The 22,389-nt window shown below is 36.9% G+C and overlaps 1 protein-coding gene across 2 annotated transcripts in view; it reads right to left on the reverse strand.

Moving 5' to 3' along the window:
• LOC124367643 (putative inorganic phosphate cotransporter) overlaps positions 1-22,389 on the reverse strand; it is a 62,415-nt gene that overhangs the window by 25,756 nt on the left and 14,270 nt on the right. The window contains exons 1-3 of one of the 2 annotated variants that reach the window (XM_046824627.1): positions 4,719-5,404; positions 3,379-3,509; positions 2,624-2,854 (exon numbers count right to left, since the gene is read on the reverse strand). In XM_046824627.1, the coding sequence (XP_046680583.1) occupies positions 2,624-2,854; positions 3,379-3,509; positions 4,719-4,773 (417 nt within the window). In that variant the 5' untranslated portion in view covers positions 4,774-5,404. Of the gene's footprint in view, positions 1-2,623; positions 2,855-3,378; positions 3,510-4,718; positions 5,405-22,389 lie in introns of those variants that run through there. The other variant, XM_046824628.1, reaches the window with a different exon arrangement.

Here is a 22,389-nt window from a genome sequence, read left to right on the forward strand (position 1 = left end):
ACATTACTCAAAGAACTGTGTTTACAATATAACGTAAGGAATACAAACCACAATACCACTGAACGTGAGAATTAAAAAACACAAGAAAATACGAAAAAAAGTACAAATAGAAAAGTCTAAAATTGCTCGTCTTAAAATCATAATATTAAATGGCATGAAGCCAATATAATACACTATGAGCACAATTTCTACTTATTATTGAACTTCAGAAACATGCATATTTAATTACATAATACACTTATTGATAATTAGTGTTGTGTTTAATTTTTTATTAAGTGCATGTCTGTTTATGTTATGCAAGAAAAGTGTTTATATTAAATTAAAAGTAACCAAAGAATGCAACATTTATACTCTTTCATATTTCATTAATGCTTTTAATGAATAGAAAAAACATATTTTTCCATTCGTTTCTCACCCAATCAACCTTATGTTCCACTTATTACAGGAATTTCTGCTGTCGTGTAAATAATTTTCGCGTCGTAATTTTGTTAACGAAATGTTTAAAACAAACATATCTTTGTGGCTATTAATAGCCTATTTTAACTATCTTTTTAAGTTGTTAAATCAAAGAAACGACTTGAAATTACACTAATGAACTATTTAACAGTTAAATTATTATTGATTAAGAAAAAAACAAACGTATAACATGCAAACCGAAAACTAACCAATTTATGAGAGCAGTTCATATTTGATTTCACTTGTACTGTACGTTATCACTGTACATTTGTGTTTGATTGGGAATCATTATAACTATGAAAACTCATATTAAATAAGAAGTAAGTGTTTATCTAAGATATTTATAAATAGGTCGAGTCATCAACATATATTCTATATCTGCTATATTTTTAATTTACTCAATACAAAAAGCATTTTATAAACAGTCGACTATTTAAAAAAACATAATTAACTGGTATTAAGGACTGTAACTATTGTAAAGTTTATTAAATGATCATGCTTTAAACTATAATACAATAATTATTGGCACTTACTTATTCTTCTCAAATGCTAAGCTCATCAGACTTCTGTTAAAAATAAAAGTAAATTTAATTACCATAATAGCTATATTCCCCTCGTAAAGGCTCTAGTTTATCGGGCGACTGTTATCGCTATATCTTTAATAGCCACAATAAGATTTTTATTTCAGCAAAACATTTAAAAGTAGAATTATGCAATATAAGATTAATAATGCAAATATCTAACAATTAGGCCAATATACTAATGACTAAAGTAAAAAAGGTATTCCGTCTGAATTAATAATATAGTAGTAAATTGCTATGTTTACCTACGAACACAAACGAGAATATCCTGCTTTTTCTCCAATGGAGGGGCCCACTTGGAAGTATGGGCGTTGACGCATGGATAGAAAGCCCCCTGCAAGGATTTAGGAAGATAAGTCCTTTCTTCGTTAATAGTGAATTCGTAATACAATACAAAGTAATGCTGTATCAGGAAAATGGCCAGCCTAAGTCTGAATAGTTTCTGAGGGACTGTACAACCGCAGAGATTTTTTTCCTACTCATATAACTAAAGACTAATGGGGTTTACCTAGCATTTTTAGCAGAGCTCTACACTAGTTTATGAGAAACAGTTGAGGTACTTTTCAAAGTTCATACAATATAGGATGGTAAAAATCTCTAAAAAAGCACTTTTATGAGAGCCGTTTGCCCTAGTGCTAATTTTTTCATAGCAGTTTTTCAGTCCAACTTCTGCCTGTAATCTCAGGGTGCAACGGTATCCTTGGTGGAAACAAGTAAAGTAACATTCCACTTGTGCAGTTGAATTTCTTGCAATTAACGAAATGAATTTAACTGGGATGGAGGAGAATGATATGTGATCTAATGTCCGCTGTATTATTCAGAGCTATATACTGGAGCTAGTGGCACTTAAATATAGAAAAGAGGATTTCGAGCAATCTCTTATACATTCGTGAAATTCTTAATGATTGATGTTTCTATAAACACATTTTTCAATTTTGGTCATCGATATAATAAAGCAAATTTCTAAAAGAACACATTAAACGTAATTTTGAAAGACCTCTAAGTATTTATTGGTAATTTGAAACTCACATACTACAATGTCTATGTTGAAAACCTTTATAGTAGGCTAGTCTATGGCTTTTAGTTACTAGTTTTTAGCTTCAGTATAATCTATGGCTTTTGTGATGGTCGTTTATCCTGGTTAGGTGAATTTGTCAGTTTATATTTATTAAATTCTTTGATGGGATACTGGAACCTGAATGGCAAAGAGAGAAGCTCAGAGAGAGAGAGAGAGAGAGAGAGAGAGAGAGAGAGAGAGAGAGTGATAAAGACTCTATGGTTGTAGTATCAGATCCGCAGTCAATTGTTTACATCTGGAGTTGGAACTCATTTATGAGTAAGTACTTAAAACGAACGACTGTAAACACATTTTTACACACTACTCAACCATACAACTCGTTCACTATTTACTTGGAGATCTTAATAAAAGTTTAATTACATAGTATGTCATAAAATAGAAATTAGAATAATAAGTGTTGTTTCTTGTTACAACACTTTTTTATATGTTCCTAATTAGTCTGTTATAAAAATTCAAATGTCTTTGTTTATGCATTTTTGGATTTTGAACAATAAATTATGAGTCTTACCTGAACAAGACCCATGGCCACTCTGGTCATACATAATACAACCCAGCTGAAGTTCTCGGCAATATATGGAACAAGAAGGGTTAGAGCAGAACAGACGATTGTAGCCCAGAACAGAAGGTATTTAGGGCCAAATTTGCGGGACATCAGACCGGCTGGAATCTGCAGGATTAAATATCCCCAGAAAAAGGAACTCAAGATGATGCCTTTTGTGGAGCTATCCCATGGCAATACCTGCATAAGGAAGAAATATCAATTACTCCAGGAAAGTGAATCTCTTCTAGAAAATTCATCTTTAAAGAGTTATAAACCAAAACTCTTTAAAGTGTAGTAACAATGATCAGTAGTAACAATCAAGCGCAGGAGGGGAAAGTACCAATTAAAAAAAACTTGTACATTTTTATGGGCCAACAAATCTTTCAAATTTTATAAATGATATTGAGCTAATTTGTTATCAGTAAATATCCATTTAAGGAATGATTTAGAAGAATGAAGTTTTTAAAACATTCACTGTGTTCCTGGCTGAAGAATTCTGAAAGGAAATAGTAAACAACTAAAAATGTCAGTATTACGGTAGTTACTCTCCTATCTTTGCGTTTCTCCGAATCTATTATATTCTGTCACTGAAATATGTTTTTAGATGCAATTTTTATTGATACATTAAAAGTAGAGAAGCACAGCTATTTTCTTGTTAGTATTTTTCATAGTTTTAAATTTTATTTAAATTATGTCTTTTCGAAAGTACCTGAAGATATTACCGGTATGTAGCCATTGGCTTCTGTATTTTCAGTCATGGCCACGATCCCTACAGACAGGTTGACTCTCATAGAGTAGGCGATCACCAAACTCAGAAATGTCATCAAGGCTTGCCAATGTCTTGTCCCTATAACTGAAGATCCGGAAAGATTTACATAAAAACAAATGAATACTCCTGTTTCTGCTGAATTTATATAGAATTTTCTATATACTTAAGAAAAATTTTTAAAAATCTGCGTACCCAAAGTAAACCACGCATTATTGAAAGTTTTATATATTTATTAACTTCCATACACAATTCAATTGAATTGCTGAAATTAATAATCAAGGCCCAACAAAATATAAGGTGTAAATACAATATAAAGGACACAAACTGTCAATTCAAGCCATTTTCTTGAATTTCAACAGTAGTTAGTAAAATATTATAAACCACTTATTGACATATATAGATATTGAAATAGTACTTAGAATAACAGCCAAAATGTAAGAAACTTTTACCCTTACCCATGCCCAAACTTCCCACTGCCCGATGACACAGACTCTTGAGAGATAACGTGACCAGTTCTGATACCCAAGCAAGAAATGGAGTCTTACTTAATAAAAGCTCAGTGTTAGAAGTTGTAGCTCACGTTCTGTTTTTTAGTTTAGTAAGGACTTAGCAAAGTAATTGTAGAAAAATTACGAAGTAACAAAAGGGTTTGCAATTCCATTATATCAAATTACCGTTTACTGTCTTAAAGCTGTATTAAAATTAACATTAATCTGTGTAGTAATCTGTATTGTACTCACTATGTCTCAAATGATGTCCTCTCCTATACATTTCAGCTCTCCCCATGTGATATTTAAATCACAGATTAGTAAATGTATTCAATACCCCAAAACGTTACATTTGAGAATTGGGTGTCAGAACATACCACGCCTAGATAGAAATAAAAATAAATCTGGTCTATATATTTTACATACAAGGCTGGTCAGTGAGACTCAATATCACAACTGTATTTTAGCCCGGTCACAACTGAAGAATCATTTCAGACTAATGAAGGACACGACTCAACTGTGTACACAAAATTTTAAAACCAAAAGCCTAATAATTAGGAAAAAACCAATGTACGTGGAAATTTTGGAAGCTTTTGTTTATGGAAAATGTTTCATTGGCCATTGGCATTTATTATCAAAGCAACCACTTATAAAAAATCAAGCAGATTTAGTACCGCATAGACATTTAAATCAATTATTATACATAACTTGATAGAGAAGTTTAGTGACTAAAAACAAATAGATAACAAGAAAAATAGATTGATAGATGGAAATAGGTAAATAGCCATTTGGTTGCAAGTATTACCTGGGAGTGTTCCAAAGTCAGCTGGCTCCTTCAGGATTTCTTGTGAACCTACCATTCTGCGTTAACGCTGATGTCGATCAAAAAGCGAAACCTCCAGTCAGATCACTGAACACTCTGCTGTTGACAGTTAAGTGTGACAGACACTTGAAGATGTTTGCTTATTAGACTACTGGCTATCTTATCAACCTGTTAATAGTCTTGCGGGAATAGATACCACGAAAATAGTATGCTACTTTACACATTTTAAAATATAATATTGATATTTTTCATCCTTTAGAATTTGATTTTCTCATCAAACGCTTTATTTTCATCTAAATCAATAATTGATGTGTGTGATGTCTCGATTATCTGGATACTAAGCTACATTTGTTTGATGTATACAGATTGGTGTAACTGTTGACGCTTTCCTAAGGAAATATCAATAACAGGTTAGTAAATTACCTTGTAACCAAAAAAAAAACATTTGACTTCATTTTCATAGTTTCAAACTGAACAGTTCTTAAACGATTTGTTTCTCGTCTAAGTAGTCCTTTTTGAGTGGATCATTCCAAGGCTGTACTTCGGTGGATCCAAAGATCATGAAAATCCGATTCCCAACGAAGAAAGCTGCAGCAGCTAAATAAAACGCAATCATCCATTGGTCTTTAGCCTATTTGACTGGAACAAAAGTATATAATTATACTTAGCACAGAATCTTATTAAACTAACTGGATTCAAAAATTTAGTAAGCTAAGCTTACAAAAAAGCAGTCCAAGTGGCGTAGAAGTGTTTAAAATTGTAAAAAATTTTTGTGTCGTTATGAATGCATAACGTGTGTAAGTTTACCATGCATGTTTTATGTTTGTATACATATTAACTTTAAAAGGTCTTCAATATTTTAGTAAAATAAGGACTTAACCCCAAAAATGCTAACATAGTGATAGTGCTAACATCGCGATACGCGAGGTTTGACGTGAGGTGTTAGGTCGAATGTTGACTTTAAATGGTCTTCAATATTTTAGTAAAATAAGGATTTAACCATAAAAATGCTAAGACAGTGATAGTGCTAACATCGCGATACGCGAGGTTTTACGTGAGGTGTTAGGTCGAATGTTGACTTTAAATGGTCTTCAATATTTTAGTAAAGTAAGGATTTAACCCTAAAAATGCTAACACAGTGATAGTGCTAACATCTCGATACGCGAGGTTTTACGTGAGGTGTTTGGTCGAGGTTCTTGTATTAGTAGTCTCCATGTTAAAACTTGCTTGTGTAAGGCTCGTCGGGGTGGCAGTATGAGTTTAGAGTTTGTGTGAAGCGAAGCCTGCGCCTTTTTCCATTAGAGGACTACCTAAATTCACTGCACAAAAAGTTAACCTAGTAAGTAACTGCTGAATAATATTATTGATTTGTATATTGCGTCACAACTTTTGAATATCTGTAGGTGACCCATCATTTGATGTTATTAAGCAAAAAATGTCGTAGTTTGTTTTTTATACTATATGCTCTACATCGTGTAAAATTTTCGTAGCTTTGTGGCAATTTGAATTTTGTCCGTAGGTGCTTTCAAGATATTTAAATCACCTAATAAATACAATTTATTGATATAATTAAGAAAGAGAATTATCAATATACACTGAAGCCAAAACGTATACTAAAGTACCGCTTTGTTATAATGAGGACAGCAGAAATTTATTAGAAACCATATTTATTTTTATTGATTGATTTGTATGATTTAAATTATTTGTGTGTGTGTGTGTGTGTGTGTGTGTGTGTGTGTGTGTGTGTGTGTGTGTGTGTGTGTGTGTTTTACCAAACGTACTTTCAATTTTGTCTGTTTGGGGAAATGCAAGAAAGTTCCAGCTCATCACAGTAAACTGTACCGGTAAAGAATTTTCTACAAATAGATTTAGCTCCCAACATCTGTTGTGCATAAAAGCACACCAAACGTTGTGTAACGTAGCGCAGTGCTTGAAAAACTCATGTGAGGGTTCTATCTCCCAAGTTCTACAGTAACTACGACTTCCATGACCATTAATGTAAAAAGTTGCTTCGTCTGAAAAATATCTGTAAAAGTCTTCATCCTTACGCAGAAAAGGTGTGCGATATGCAAAATTTCGAGTTTGAGTCTGCAGATCCATAGTCAGTGGCTATATTGATATGATTTTATAAGTTGCATTCATAATTTTTGTAATAAAAATAATTAATGATAAATATGTCTGTTCTTTTCGGACCTCCCTGTAAATCGTCAATTATTCTTATATTGGAGTTGGGAGTATACAGGCATCACCGGCTATTGTATCACGTCAGTTTCCAAATGGCATTGTAAATAATATATACACTTTGTTGACAAACCTGTCAGTTTATACACATTCAGACCGATTTGGTGACATTGTAAAATATTATGTTTGATTTAATATTAAAATTCATATTCTGTAATGTTAATTATTAAAGCAATTTTTATATTTAAAGATAATTATGAATAGATTCATTGCAAACTTTATAAATAAACTTTAGCTTGAAAAATTCATATATATATATACAGGGTGATTCATGAAGTTCTCCCCCCACTTTTACAGCACATTGTACTAGTAAAAATAATGAAAAAATGTTATATAAACATAGGTCCGAAAACGCTTCGTTAGCGAGTTACAGCTAGCGAAAGATTTCGCCTGAATTCCTGGGTAAAGAGTAAAATAAAGCCATGCTGAACTTTTGGAAAGGTTAATTAAGTAAGAAATATCGTGGATTTGTAAGGGTTCAAATTTATACCCCGTTTTTTTTTTTGTTCTTAAATGAGAAAACGTTTATTTTGACGAGTAGATGTGTCGATTTATTTTCGTCGATAGTCGTCGTCGTCGTAGTCCTTCCATTAGAAGGAGTTAATTTGAGGTTAGGTAACCTCTCTACTCGGGGCAGTGCAGTAGCCGGAGCTCCGATGTAGCCGCTGCAGCGTATGCCGACAGACTGACGAAAACGCGTTTCTGCGCATGACCGGCTGGCGGTCTACTTATACAGCCGACCCGACAAGGGACAGAGAGTTTGCATGCGGACGTCGTGGTGTGAAGTTGATTCGAGGAGAGAGTGTGCCTGCTGACTTCGTTGTGTGAAGTCGATTCGAGGAGAGGAGTTTGCTTGCGGACGTCGTGGTGTCAAGTCGAGTCGAGGAGAGGAGCCTGGTACGGAGAATACGCATTCGCCATATATCGTATATTTGGTGAGTCACCACGATTTGTAATCGTTAAGTAAATTTAATAATTCGGTGCGTAGGATAGGTTAGCAGCGGTTTATAGGTTATCGCAGTTAGTGATAGTAGTGTATCTATTAAATATAGGATCTACTACCCTTCACTACCTTTCCTAGTTTGCAAACGTATATTTTGCATCCTATAAGCCGTATAAGCAGGTTATCCTCTTCCTAAGATTAATAATTCGGTGCGTAGGATAGGTTAGCAGCCGTTTATAGGTTATCGCGGTAAGTGATAGTAGCGTATCTATTAAATATAGGTTCTACTACCCTTCACTACCTTTCCTAGTTTGCAAACGTATATTTTGCATCCTATAAGCCGTATAAGCTTGTTATCCTATTCCTAAGATTAATAATTCGGTGCGTGGGATAGGTTAGCAGCCGTTAATAGGTTATCGCGTTTAGTGATAGTAGTGTATCTATTAAATATAGGTTCTACTACCCTTCACTACCTTTCCTAGTCTGCAAACGTATATTTTGCATCCTATAAGCCGTATAAGCTTGGTATCCTCTTCCTAAGATTAATAATTCGGTGCGTAGGATAGGTTAGCAGCCGTTTTATAGGTTATCGCGGTTAGTGATAGTAGCGTATCTATTAAATATAGGTTCTACTACCCTTCACTACCTTTCCTAGTCTGCAAACGTATATTTTGCATCCTATAAGCCGTATAAGCTTGTTATCCTATTCCTAAGATTAATAATTCGGTGCGTAGGATAGGTTAGCAGCCGTTTATAGGTTATCGCAGTTAGTGATAGTAGTGTATCTATTAAATATAGGTTCTACTACCCTTCACTACCTTTCCTAGTTTGCAAACGTATATTTTGCATCCTATAAGCCGTATAAGCTTGTTATCCTATTCCTAAGATTAATAATTCGGTGCGTAGGATAGGTTAGCAGCCGTTAATAGGTTATCGCGTTTAGTGATAGTAGTGTATCTATTAAATATAGGTTCTACTACCCTTCACTACCTTTCCTAGTCTGCAAACGTATATTTTGCATCCTATAAGCCGTATAAGCTTGGTATCCTCTTCCTAAGATTAATAATTTGGTGCGTAGGATAGGTTAGCAGCCGTTTATAGGTTATCGCGGTTAGTGATAGTAGCGTATCTATTAAATATAGGTTCTACTACCCTTCACTACCTTTCCTAGTCTGCAAACGTATATTTTGCATCCTATAAGCCGTATAAGCTTGTTATCCTATTCCTAAGATTAATAATTCGGTGCGTAGGATAGGTTAGCAGCCGTTTATAGGTTATCGCAGTTAGTGATAGTAGCGTATCTATTAAATATAGGTTCTACTACTCTTCACTACCTTTCCTAGTCTGCAAACGTATATTTTGCATCCTATAAGTCGTATAAGCTTGTTATCCTCTTCCTAAGATTAATAATTCGGTGCGTAGGATAGGTTAGCAGTCGTTTATAGGTTATCGCGGTTAGTGATAGTAGTGTATCTATTCACTATAGGTTCTACGACCCTTCACTACCTTTCCTAGTTTGCAAACGTATATTTTGCATCCTATAGGCCGCATAAGCTTGGCATCCTATTCCTAAAATTAACAATTTGTTGCGTAGTACAGATTAGGAGCAGCTAATAGTTTATCGTAGTTAGTGACATGTTTCTTTCAGGTTAACTTTATATGATAATTTTATGTTATTAGTATAAAGAAGGAATATTTTGATATATTTAATATTTATTTCGATATTTGTAAAGCCAAATCATAACCTCAGCTTAACACAGCACAACAACACACTGAAGAAAGAAGAAACGAGCAGACGATACAGAGACCGGTTCGAGTCAACGGCTGTGGAATAAAGATCTCGCGGACCACCGGTATTAAAAATCTGTTTTCTCGCGCACAAAAAAATTGCCAAATAGTCGTCGTCACAATAGGAGTTATTTCTAAACGTCACATTTTAGAACGGGGCATTGACAGTTCTAATCGACATTTATTTACGTAAAATCGCGAGACATAGAACAGAAAACTGTGATGATATCGTTCTATTGAAGAGTGCGAATAAACTGAATTCGCTCTGAACGAGTCTGAGATTTTCTGTTCACTTACGTTAAACCTTGTGTATCACGTCGATCTCTACCAGCGCACAGTGAGGGCGCGGGTAAGATAAAATTATAAGGCGATATCACAACCCTGGAATAGAACCCAGCACGACTGCAACTATCAGGGCAGACGATATAAAAAGCGATTTCACCGAAACACCTCACATAAAATGGCGCCCGAACAGGGACTGAAAAGAATAGAAATCGAAAGACAAAATACTAAGTGATACGACAGAGACAACTTAAAATACACAAACTTACTGCGAATAACTATTGAAAATGGATCTATACATTTTAAGGTTTCTGAGAACCATTCTAAACCTTCTTAGATGGAACGTATTTTGGATGTATATTAATGGAGGAGAAAGCGGTACTACAAGCGATACAAAGAAAACAGATTCAAAAAACAACGAAGCCTCCGCCTACGACGTCTACTTCTACTGGAGTAATACCAAAGACCGTTCAAACAGGACATCCGATAAATCCTCAGACTTTGGTAACTCCAAGCGCCGATGACGGCAATATATCAACCGACTTGGATGCAAGGGTTAGCTGGGTTTATAAGCTCACCAAACCGCAGCTACAAGCTGAACTTAATAAATATGGAGTACCGAATGACGGAAATAGCCAACAGTTGCGAGCAGAATTAGTGCGATTAGCACGAAGTGGGATTGCGAAGAGCCCTTCCCTCGGATTTGCTCCTACGGAATATGGAAGTGTGAGTCGAGCAACGAGCGGCGAAACTCTCCCAAATAACGAAAATGTGCAATCGAAGACAGGAACAGAGATGGAAGTTATTAGAGAGATGCTTGGTCTCCCGCCTACCGCTACGTTCGAAGAAGTTAAGCGAATAATGTCAGGAGCTGTACGACCACAGTCTCAACTCGTAGCGACTAGAGCAACTACTTTCGAACAAACAACCCCGAGAGAGTTGAGCCAGAATTCAGAGTATGAATTGATGGCATCCCGGAACGTACATCCATCAAACTCGCTACCACAACAGTATTACGAGTTCACTAATACGCAGTCAGGAAACATGGCGTCTGGTTTCGAGAGTAACCCACACAGCATTTCAGACACCGCTACATTGTGCAATATGGTGCGCAAATGGAATCTTCGTTTTGATGGCAGGAGAGATACTGACGCCATATCGTTCTTAGAACGACTACACGAATTGATGGATGCCTATGAAGTCCAACAAGATCGAATGCTAAAAGCTCTACCTGAACTGCTAAAAGAGAGTGCACTTTTGTGGTACAGAAATAATCGAGATATTTGGGCAAACTTTGTAGATTTTCTTCGAGACTTTCAGATACAGTACCTGCCACCGGGGTATATCGTTCATCTGGATGATGAAATTCGAAAACGAACCCAAGGCGATGGAGAACTGTTTAAACAATACGTTGTTGCTCTGTCTACTCTCATCAGAAGAAGAGGAGGATTTTCGGAGACTGAGAAGTTAGAGAGAATCTACAATAATACGCACCCGACGTATAAAATGTATGTTCGAAGGAGAGATTTCGTGAACTTAGCCGGACTAATGAAGGTTGCTGATGAGTATGAAACTTGTCTACGAGAAAAGCTTAATTATCGCCCTCCACCGAGTCCTGCTCAAGCGCTAGTTCCGGAAACAGCATTTCAAAGCAAAGGTAGATCTCAGCAACTGAAAGAAAGTTTTCAAGCATATGCTGTGTCTAGGACTGCACATCCCAGAACGGAAACTCGGAATAAACTTGAAACTGCGCAAACCAGGCCATCCGACAGCGGGCACCGGAAAGTATCTTTCAATGAACCGTCCACCGATCAGAGAGCCACTACACACATGCAAACTTGTGACGACCAAAATAACCCGTCAAAGCCTAATAGTATACGAGGGATAGTATGTTGGAACTGCGAAATACCAGGCCATCTCTATAGAAATTGTAGAAAAACCAAGGAATTTGAAATGTTTCAACTGTAAGAAGCCAGGTGTTAAAACGACATCATGTGATTGTAGGCAATCGGGAAACGAAGCGAGGACTTCGGGAGTTGGAGGTCACCGGAGTCCAAACCGAAGTCAAAACTGACTACCCCAAAAGAATGGAATGAATGGCTCGACAAAATTAAAAATTTTTGTGGCATGAACAATCGAATCGATATTGATGACCCAAGACCGTACACGAACGTGGAGATTTACGGAAGAAACTTCAAAGCGTTGATTGATACCGGTGCAGTGGCGTCACTCATTAATGAAGAGGTAGCCGATTTCCTGGGGAAAGTAGGCGTTCTACCTGCGAGGAAACGATTCAAAATCTCACTAGCCGACAATACTCAAGTGTCCGTCTCGAGCATATATCGCTTTAAATGCAGAATCACCGATCACGAGCTGGACGTAGCAACTGCGTATTTGCCGTCGCTGACTGCCCCGATCATCCTGGGCATGGACCTGATCCGACCATTAAATTTGGTATCAGTTAACTGCGGCGGAGATCTATATGACAGTCGTGTGACCGACGTCAGCTGTATGAATAGCGACAGAGTACCAGAGGAGGTTAGTTCACTAGATGACGAAGAGAGACACATATTGAACGAATTTTTACAGGAAGAGCTTCCTAAATTCGAGTCCTGCTCGGGAAAAACAACTTTGGTGGAGCATCGAATCAAACTCAGCAAGAACGAACCGATAAAACAACGATACTATCCTAGAAATCCGGCGATGCAACAGATCATTAACGAGGAAGTTGATAAGATGTTACAAGATGGAGTTATAGAACCATCGTCGAGCCCGTGGAGTTTCTCCGATAGTGCTCGTGAAGAAACCCAGTGGGAAATATCGTTTCTGCATAGATTTTAGAAAATTAAATGGCGTCAGCGAGAAAGACGCGTACCCGTTGCCCCAAATAAATTCGATTTTGGAGAAATTGAGAGAAACCTCCTTCATCTCTACCATCGATTTGAAACAAGGATATTGGCAGGTACCCCTTTCGCAAGAAAGCAAACCTCTCACTGCTTTCACCGTACATGGCAAGGGCCTGTACCATTTTCGGGTAATGCCGTTTGGATTGCATTCTGCTGGAGCAACGTTCCAACGATTACTAGACCAAATTATAGGTCCCGAGCTAGAGCCAAAAGCATTTGCTTATTTAGATGACCTAATTATTGTCAGTAAGACGTTTGAAGAACACTTAACGCTTCTCAAGGATGTCTTCAATAGGCTACGAGGCGCTGGTCTGAAACCCAAATGCAGAGAAATGTCAATTCTGCAAACGAGAATTAAAATATTTAGGCCACGTTGTAAATAAAGACGGAATTCGTACAGACCCAGAAAAGGTACGAGCCATCCGAGAGTTCCCCACTCCTACTTCAGTTCGCTCTTTGAGAAGCTTCCTAGGACTCGCTTCTTGGTATAGAAGATTTGTGGAGAATTTCGCCAAATCAACTAGACCTCTAACCAAACTTTTAAAGAAAAGTGAAAAGTGGGATTGGACGGACGAACAACAGAGTGCGTTTCTCGAGCTTAAAGATAAGCTTTCCGATACACCAATACTAGCATGTCCCGATTTTCAACAAACGTTTTGGCTAGAAGTAGATGCTTCGAATGATGGACTGGGTGCAGCATTGACTCAGAAAAACCGATAAGAGAGAACGCGTTATAGCATTTGCTAGCCGATTGTTGACCGACGGTGAGAAAAAGTTCACCGTTACTGAAAAGGAATGTTTGGCGTTAGTATGGGCGGTAAAGAAATTTAGGCCATATCTGGAGGGGTACAAATTTATCGCCGTTACCGATCATCAGGCTCTCAAATGGCTGATGAATATTCAGCAGCCGACGGGACGGCTAGCTCGGTGGGTGCTAGAACTTCAGCAGAACGATTTTGAGATTCATTACCGGAAGGGTACACTAAACAGAGTGGCAGATGCTCTGTCTCGCTACCCCGTAGAAGGTGCAAACAGCGCTCAGTTATGCTCTAGCGCAGAAGTTTTGGAAAAGGAATCGGACTTAAAGCGAGATTGGTACCACAAGATGTTCGCTAGAGTTACCTCCAAGCCCGACACGTGCCGAAATTTAAGGATTGCCGGAGGAAACCTTATGAAGTATAAGCCCCGAGGAAGGGCGAATAGGTTCGACGACTCTCTAAATTGGAAACTGTGTGTGCCAAAAGACAAGCGAGAAGCAGTGTTGAATGAAAATCACGATCGCGAAACGGCCGGCCATCTCGGAATAAGAAAAACGGCAAAGCGAGTCCAAGAGAGGTATTATTGGCCGGGATTGCTCACGGATGTGAAGAATTATGTTAGAAGATGTCAGTCTTGTCAGGCGCACAAGGTTGAACAACGGAAACCAGCAGGAAAGATGTACTTTCGGAGACCAACCGGTCCATGGTATAAGGTCACAGCCGATATAATAGGACCCTTGCCACGTTCACGAAGAGGTGCGAGGTTTATCCTAGTCGTACAGGATATCTTCACGAAATGGGTAGAACTGTGTTCGTTTAAAATCAGTGACCGCGACGAATGTGGTGAACGCATTTCAAAATTTGGTGCTTTTTCGATACGGCGCACCAGAGGTCACCATCACTGATAATGGATCGCAGTTTACGGCCAAGCTATGGCGTAATTTACTGGAGAGTTGGGGAATCGAACATCAACTGACAGCACCCTACACGCCTCAAGAGAATCCGGTGGAGTCCTAAAGACGATGATCGCACAGTACGTCAAAGAAGATCAACGGCTTTGGGACATACACTTGAACGAATTCAGGTACGCCATGAACACCGCCGTACATGATTCTACGGGATTTACTCCAGCTTTATTAAATTTTGGACGGGAATTGCGGTTACCGAATGCAATCCATGGCCCCCTAGAGGTACAGAATGGGCAAGATGACTCCGAGTCTCGTGTGACAGATACGAACCGGAAAAAGATTAGAAGCTTTCGCGAAACTGTACAAGCAATGCCATTCGAATTTAGAAAGAGCGAGTCGATCTCAGGCAAAATATTACAACCTAAGGCGGAGAGAGGAAAACTTCCGAGTTGGGGAGTTGGTGTGGCTGAAACAACACCATCTCTCGTCGGCGATTGACTCTTTCTCCTCGAAGCTAGCGGCGAAATACGACGGGCCTTATAAAATTGTAGAAAAGTTCGGATCAAACATCTATAGCCTCTGTGGTCGAAAAAGGAATGTGCTACGAGCTCACGTCAAAGACTTAAAGAAATATGTCAAATAAGAAGCCGTACCAAGAAAATCCAAATACCGGATACGTCACGGAAGAGAGTCAATGTACGGAAATTGGGTCTCTCCGTCTTCCCGAAGAAAAAGAAAATGGGAAAGAATGCGACCGTTTTGGAAGAATTCTCTTATTATTCTCCTACAGGGCGTAGGGGAATTCGTTAATGGGAGAACGAAGTGTACTATTTTAGTTTGCCTTTATTATTTTACGTTCAACTTATGAGAAGTGTAAGTTTTATTTTGTTTCGTTAATCCGACTTCAGAGTCTTTTTTTTTCAGTTTTTATTTTCTCCAGGAAGTAAGTGGAGGGTGTAAGGGTTCAAATTTATACTCCGTTTTTTTTTGTTCTTAAATGAGAAAACGTTTATTTTGACGAGTAGATGTGTCGATTTATTTTCGTCGATAGTCGTCGTCGTCGTAGTCCTTCCATTAGAAGGAGTTAATTTGAGGTTAGGTAACCTCTCTACTCGGGGCAGTGCAGTAGCCGGAGCTCCGATGTAGCCGCTGCAGCGTATGCCGACAGACTGACGAAAACGCGTTTCTGCGCATGACCGGCTGGCGGTCTACTTATACAGCCGACCCGACAAGGGACAGAGAGTTTGCCTGCGGACGTCGTGGTGTGAAGTTGATTCGAGGAGAGAGTGTGCCTGCTGACTTCGTTGTGTGAAGTCGATTCGAGGAGAGGAGTTTGCTTGCGGACGTCGTGGTGTCAAGTCGAGTCGAGGAGAGGAGCCTGGTACGGAGAATACGCATTCGCCATATATCGTATATTTGGTGAGTCACCACGATTTGTAATCGTTAAGTAAATTTTAATAATTCGGTGCGTAGGATAGGTTAGCAGCGGTTTATAGGTTATCGCAGTTAGTGATAGTAGTGTATCTATTAAATATAGGTTCTACTACCCTTCACTACCTTTCCTAGTTTGCAAACGTATATTTGGCATCCTATAAGCCGTATAAGCTTGTTATCCTATTCCTAAGATTAATAATTCGGTGCGTAGGATAGGTTAGCAGCCGTTAATAGGTTATCGCGTTTAGTGATAGTAGTGTATCTATTAAATATAGGTTCTACTACCCTTCACTACCTTTCCTAGTCTGCAAACGTATATTTTGCATCCTATAAGCCGTATAAGCTTGGTATCCTCTTCCTAAGATTAATAATTCGGTGCGTAGGATAGGTTAGCAGCCGTTTATAGGTTATCGCGGTTAGTGATAGTAGCGTATCTATTAAATATAGGTTCTACTACCCTTCACTACCTTTCCTAGTCTGCAAACGTATATTTTGCATCCTATAAGCCGTATAAGCTTGTTATCCTATTCCTAAGATTAATAATTCGGTGCGTAGGATAGGTTAGCAGCCGTTTATAGGTTATCGCGGTTAGTGATAGTAGCGTATCTATTAAATATAGGTTCTACTACCCTTCACTACCTTTCCTAGTCTGCAAACGTATATTTTGCATCCTATAAGCCGTATAAGCTTGTTATCCTATTCCTAAGATTAATAATTCGGTGCGTAGGATAGGTTAGCAGCCGTTAATAGGTTATCGCGTTTAGTGATAGTAGTGTATCTATTAAATATAGGTTCTACTACCCTTCACTACCTTTCCTAGTCTGCAAACGTATATTTTGCATCCTATAAGTCGTATAAGCTTGTTATCCTCTTCCTAAGATTAATAATTCGGTGCGTAGGATAGGTTAGCAGCCGTTTATAGGTTATCGCGGTTAGTGATAGTAGTGTATCTATTCACTATAGGTTCTACGACCCTTCACTACCTTTCCTAGTTTGCAAACGTATATTTTGCATCCTATAGGCCGCATAAGCTTGGCATCCTATTCCTAAAATTAACAATTTGTTGCGTAGTACAGATTAGGAGCAGCTAATAGTTTATCGTAGTTAGTGACATGTTTCTTTCAGGTTAACTTTATATGATAATTTTATGTTATTAGTATAAAGAAGGAATTTGTTTGGTTTGATATATTTAATATTTATTTCGATATTCGTAAAGCCAAATCATAACCTCAGCTTAACACAGCACAACAACACACTGAAGAAAGAAGAAACGAGCAGACGATACAGAGACCGGTTCGAGTCAACGGCTGTGGAATAAAGATCTCGCGGACCACCGGTATTAAAAATCTGTTTTCTCGCGCACAAAAAAATTGCCAAATAGTCGTCGTCACAATAGGAGTTATTTCTAAACGTCACATTTTAGAACGGGGCATTGACAGTTCTAATTGACATTTATTTACGTAAAATCGCGAGACATAGAACAGAAAACTGTGATGATATCGTTCTATTGAAGAGTGCGAATAACTGAATTCGCTCTGAACGAGTCTGAGATTTTCTGTTCACTTACGTTAAACCTTGTGTATCACGTCGATCTCTACCAGCGCACAGTGAGGGCGCGGGTAAGATAAAATTATAAGGCGATATCACAACCCTGGAATAGAACCCAGCACGACTGCAACTATCAGGGCAGACGATATAAAAAGCGATTTCACCGAAACACCTCACAGATTCTTATGTATTTTTACCTGATAAAGCTAATAAAATAGGTTTCAGAACTGTACATGTAGTAGTTTTTGAGGGATTCAGGGTTAAATTCAAAAAATTGGGGCACGAAACAATGTTTTTTTTAAGTTTGATGTACAATAACTTTGTTAAATTGGTAATAAATACAAAAAATCAACAAACATTAATTGTAGAGAATTTAATTCTGAGAAAATTGATATAATCAAAGTCTAAAATAAAACAGAAATAAGTACCAAAAAATCGATTTTATTCAGTATAATACATTACTAGCTGTAAAGAAATACCGTAGGGTATTTAGTTAAAATAAAACAAAAACAAAATTTTTGTTCCTTAATGATGAGATAAATTGAGGAAAACAAGATTAACTGTTAAATAAATTTGTTTGTAAATAAAAATATCATGTTTTATTACGTTGTATTTTTTTTTTTAAATAAAAATTTACATCAAATGTTCGAAAATAAATGAAGCAAACATTTTCCCATTATTGTTTACTAATCATCGAAATGCAGTTTTTTGTTTTATTAATTTCTAAGTTGGTAACGCACGAATAACAGCTGATCAACAATGGTATTCTGTACTGTTACGTTAGAACTGTGTATTAGTGGTGTTTTGCAAGCTACAGCAGGAGATCGGGTTCTGTGAATCGTGTTATTAAATGCAATTTTTCTGTGAGTTATAATTCGATTGTTTATTCAGCGAAAAAATGCCTTACTTATTTACATCAGAGGAATACGCTGATATGGTTTTTTATTTTGGGTTACTGTAATGGTAATGCTAGAGCTGCTGTAGAAGAATATGAACTACGTTACCCTAATAGGAGGATTCCAGATACCAAAACAATTTCAGGAACTTTTCGTACTCTTCGGGAAACAGGATCACTACCAAGTACTAGAACCAATTATGAACGAGCTGTCCAACTTGATGATGATATTGTTATTAATGCTGTTCATCGCAGTCCAGGTGTAAGTACACGACGTATTTCTAGGCGGATAGCAGTTTCGCAGTCAACGGTGTGGAGGTCACTTAATCGAAACAAATTTTATCCGTTTCATAAACAAAAGGTTCAACATCTACAGCTAGGGGATGGTCTGCTTCGCTTGGAGTTTTGCAACTTTTTGAATATTAATAATCAAATCTACAAGCGTATTTTGTTTACGGATGAGGCACAATTCACTCGGGATGGTGTCAATAACTTGCACAATGAACACTCATGGGCAGAAGAAAATCCACATGAGGTAGTGGAACAGAACTTTCAACACCGATTTAGTGTCAATGTCTGGTGTGGCCTTTTGCACAATCGGCTGATTGGACCTTTCATATTACCTGGACGCCTAAATGCTGAGTTTCTATTTGCATTTCCTTCAAGAAGAGTTGCCGCAGCTGTTAGAGAATGTTCTTTTACATCTCAGACAAAATTTGTACTTCCAGCATGACGGAGCACCTCCCCACTTTTCACGTGCCGTTTCTGCTTACTTAAATCATCAATTTCCTGGACACTGGATTGGTCGTGGAGGGCCTCACCCTTGGCCACCAAGATCACCAGATCTATCTCCATTGGATTATTGCATCTGGGGATGGATGAAAGACATTGTATACAAGACAACAGTGAATTCTCGTGATGAATTAATTGCCCGTATTATGGATTCGGCTGTGCAGATACAGGGAAGTCCTGAAAAATTAAGAAACGCAACAAAAGCAATACACAAACGTGCTGCAAAATGTATTGATAATGATGGCCTCATTTTCGAACATCTATTATAAAAAGGTGCGTACGGTTGGCCCAACCTGATTAATTTTGCTTAAAACTAGTAATGTATTATACTGAATAAAATCGATTTTTTGGTACTTATTTCTGTTTTATTTTAGACTATGATTATATCAATTTTCTCAGAATTAAATTCTCTACAATTATTGTCTGTTGATTTTATGTATTTATTACCAATTTAACAAAGTTATTGTACATCAAACTTAAAAAAACATTGTTTCGTGCCCCAATTTTTTGAATTTAACCCTGAATCCCTCAAAAACTACTACAGGTACAGTTCTCAAACTTATTTTATTAGCTTTATCAGGTAAAAATACATAAGAATCCACGATATTTCCTACTTAATTAACCTTTCCAAAAGTTCAGTATGGCTTTATTTTACTCTTTACCCAGGAATTCAGGCGAAATCTTTCGCTAGCTGTAACTCGCTAACGAAGCGTTTTCGGACCTATGTTTATATAACATTTTTTCATTATTTTTACTAGTAAAATGTGTTGTAGAAGTGGGGGGAGAACTTCATGAATCACCCTATATATAAATAAACCTTTTAGGTAACTAAAAGTTCTGTCTTTTCAACAAATTTTCTTTCTAATTGTAATACTCACACTAATCATGATGTATTTTGGATTGAAAGAAAGTAAAATTCCAGAAATAAAAAATGCTAAGCCGAGTTAAACTTCATGAGCAAAAGCAAGAATATTATTTTTCAACAGAATGTCTTTACACTACTTTAGTATTTACACTAATCATGATGTATTTTGGATTGTACATAAGTACAATTCCATATATAAAAAATGCCCCTCTCTAATTTTGGGTTTCACGTGAGTTAAACTTGGCTTCATGAGCTAAAACAAGAATATAATTTTTCAACAGGATGTCTTTAAAATAGTATTAATGATATAGGTATTGATTTCATAATCTATTCCTTGAAATAGCTTAAATCATCGGTTTAGCACATACTTATGTTAAACCTTCAAAAACTCCACACACTAATAACCTCAGGGTCTCAAATTCCAGGAACCCCAGAATAACATTAGAATAGGATGATAACCTTGATTTGAATCATTACAACTCTATCACGTGACATATAATTGAACATGTTAAAGCCCTGCTCGCTTGCATACATAACTTTTCTCTATTAAAAAAACATATTTCGTACAATTATGAAACCAATTTAGTTTGAACTCCTTTATTTATAAATGTCCAGAGTAGAAGGGTACTATAAAATACTCTAAATGATAGTCCTTAATTAAAATTTGCTCAATTCAATCTTACAAATGTATTTATTACAAATGAATGGTTACGTGCGGTTAAATAATTTGTATATAGGTGCACTGATATTGATTGTCATTTATTTACATAGATTAATCAATTATATTGAGACTCTTTATGAATGAATTAAAATGCTTTGGATTAAATTGAAGTGATAACACCATTAATCACCATCATTTAACACAATTTACAGAACGACTGACAGAAATCTTTCCGATTAGACTGCATCCGAAAATCTTACTAATCACACAAATTAGTGGAAGTAGTAAATCAGTTTGTTTCATCTTACTTAGTAAGATCTGAAGGTTAATGTTCTATTTGAGCGGTTCTGCTGTATTGAACTTCATTTTCTTAAACTCATCGCAGAACACGAGGATCGGTTGAATCTCCGCTTCCTGAAAAGACTGGAAGAAGCTCAGATAGTGGCACCTTAGGAAGTACTTTAGCTGTTACTTCAAAACTAAAAAAAGAATGCTTGTTTTATTTCACTGAGCTATAGCTATGGGTTATATAAATTGTACATTTTTCACAGTATTAGAGAGATTATACGATTAAATCAAGTAGAATACATTAATGAACACAGCGAAGGACGTAGCTAGCGAGAGGGTCCAGGGAGTCCAGAACCTCAAACATTTTTATAATATTTAAGTACTATTTTATGGAACGATTCTTATTATTTCAATAATTTATTAGTAACGACATGTATTGCTGAAAGATCGTTCACAACTTGAACATTGAGAAGGGTCAATAACTGTTTAAGGAACAAAGTGGGTACTGAGTGGTTGACTACACTTGCCTTACTTTCTGTCCAGAACAGGAAATATCAGTCGTCGTGACCTCCCCCACAATTTTTTCTTGGCTATGCTCTTGATCTCAGCGTCTATTTTCATATTTCACACAGTATGAAACATGTTGGCTAAAATTTATAATTTGTATTATATAATATTAATATGTCTAATATATCTAAACGGTATTTCAAAATACTAGTATAAGAAACCTTTCTCTAAAAACAGCCCAAAGCATTTTCCTCGTGGAGAAGGAACGTTATTATGATTTTCCTCAAGTATTCCTATATAGCACATCATTAAAACATATACCTATTTTAACATCACAATAACATAATTCCCTTTAATTTGTTAGCCTATTATTCACACTGATAAGGGAACTGTCTAAACCGTAAAAAGAGTCAAAAGGTTAGAACAAGTCCTTGCCTATCAGGTTTATCTTAATATACTCGATCAACAAAGCATCCTTATTAATGGAGCGTACTTAATTTTTTTACAAATATTTAATGCAATATAAATAGTCGTAATACAAGTGGAGTAAACAACATAACATAACATAAACTGTTAAACAAGAATACTAATTTAGTGAGAGTACAAACAACAATAAACAATAGAGCCTAACTAACCTGGAGGACTCGACATCGCGTGAGGAAATGCACCTTGAGCACACAAGTAAGCTACTACTGATAACTTGGCTTATTCACGCCAATCAAATATGCAGAACAATAGTTTCTGAGCCAGATTGATTGACATACGCGTCACAAAAATGGATATCAAAGATTAATTTATACTTCGCATGAAAGATTACCTCGAAATTTACAGTACGTG

Source organism: Homalodisca vitripennis, chromosome 8 (assembly GCF_021130785.1).
Source record: "Homalodisca vitripennis isolate AUS2020 chromosome 8, UT_GWSS_2.1, whole genome shotgun sequence".
In the NCBI taxonomy this organism is placed as follows: Eukaryota; Metazoa; Arthropoda; class Insecta; order Hemiptera; family Cicadellidae; genus Homalodisca; species Homalodisca vitripennis.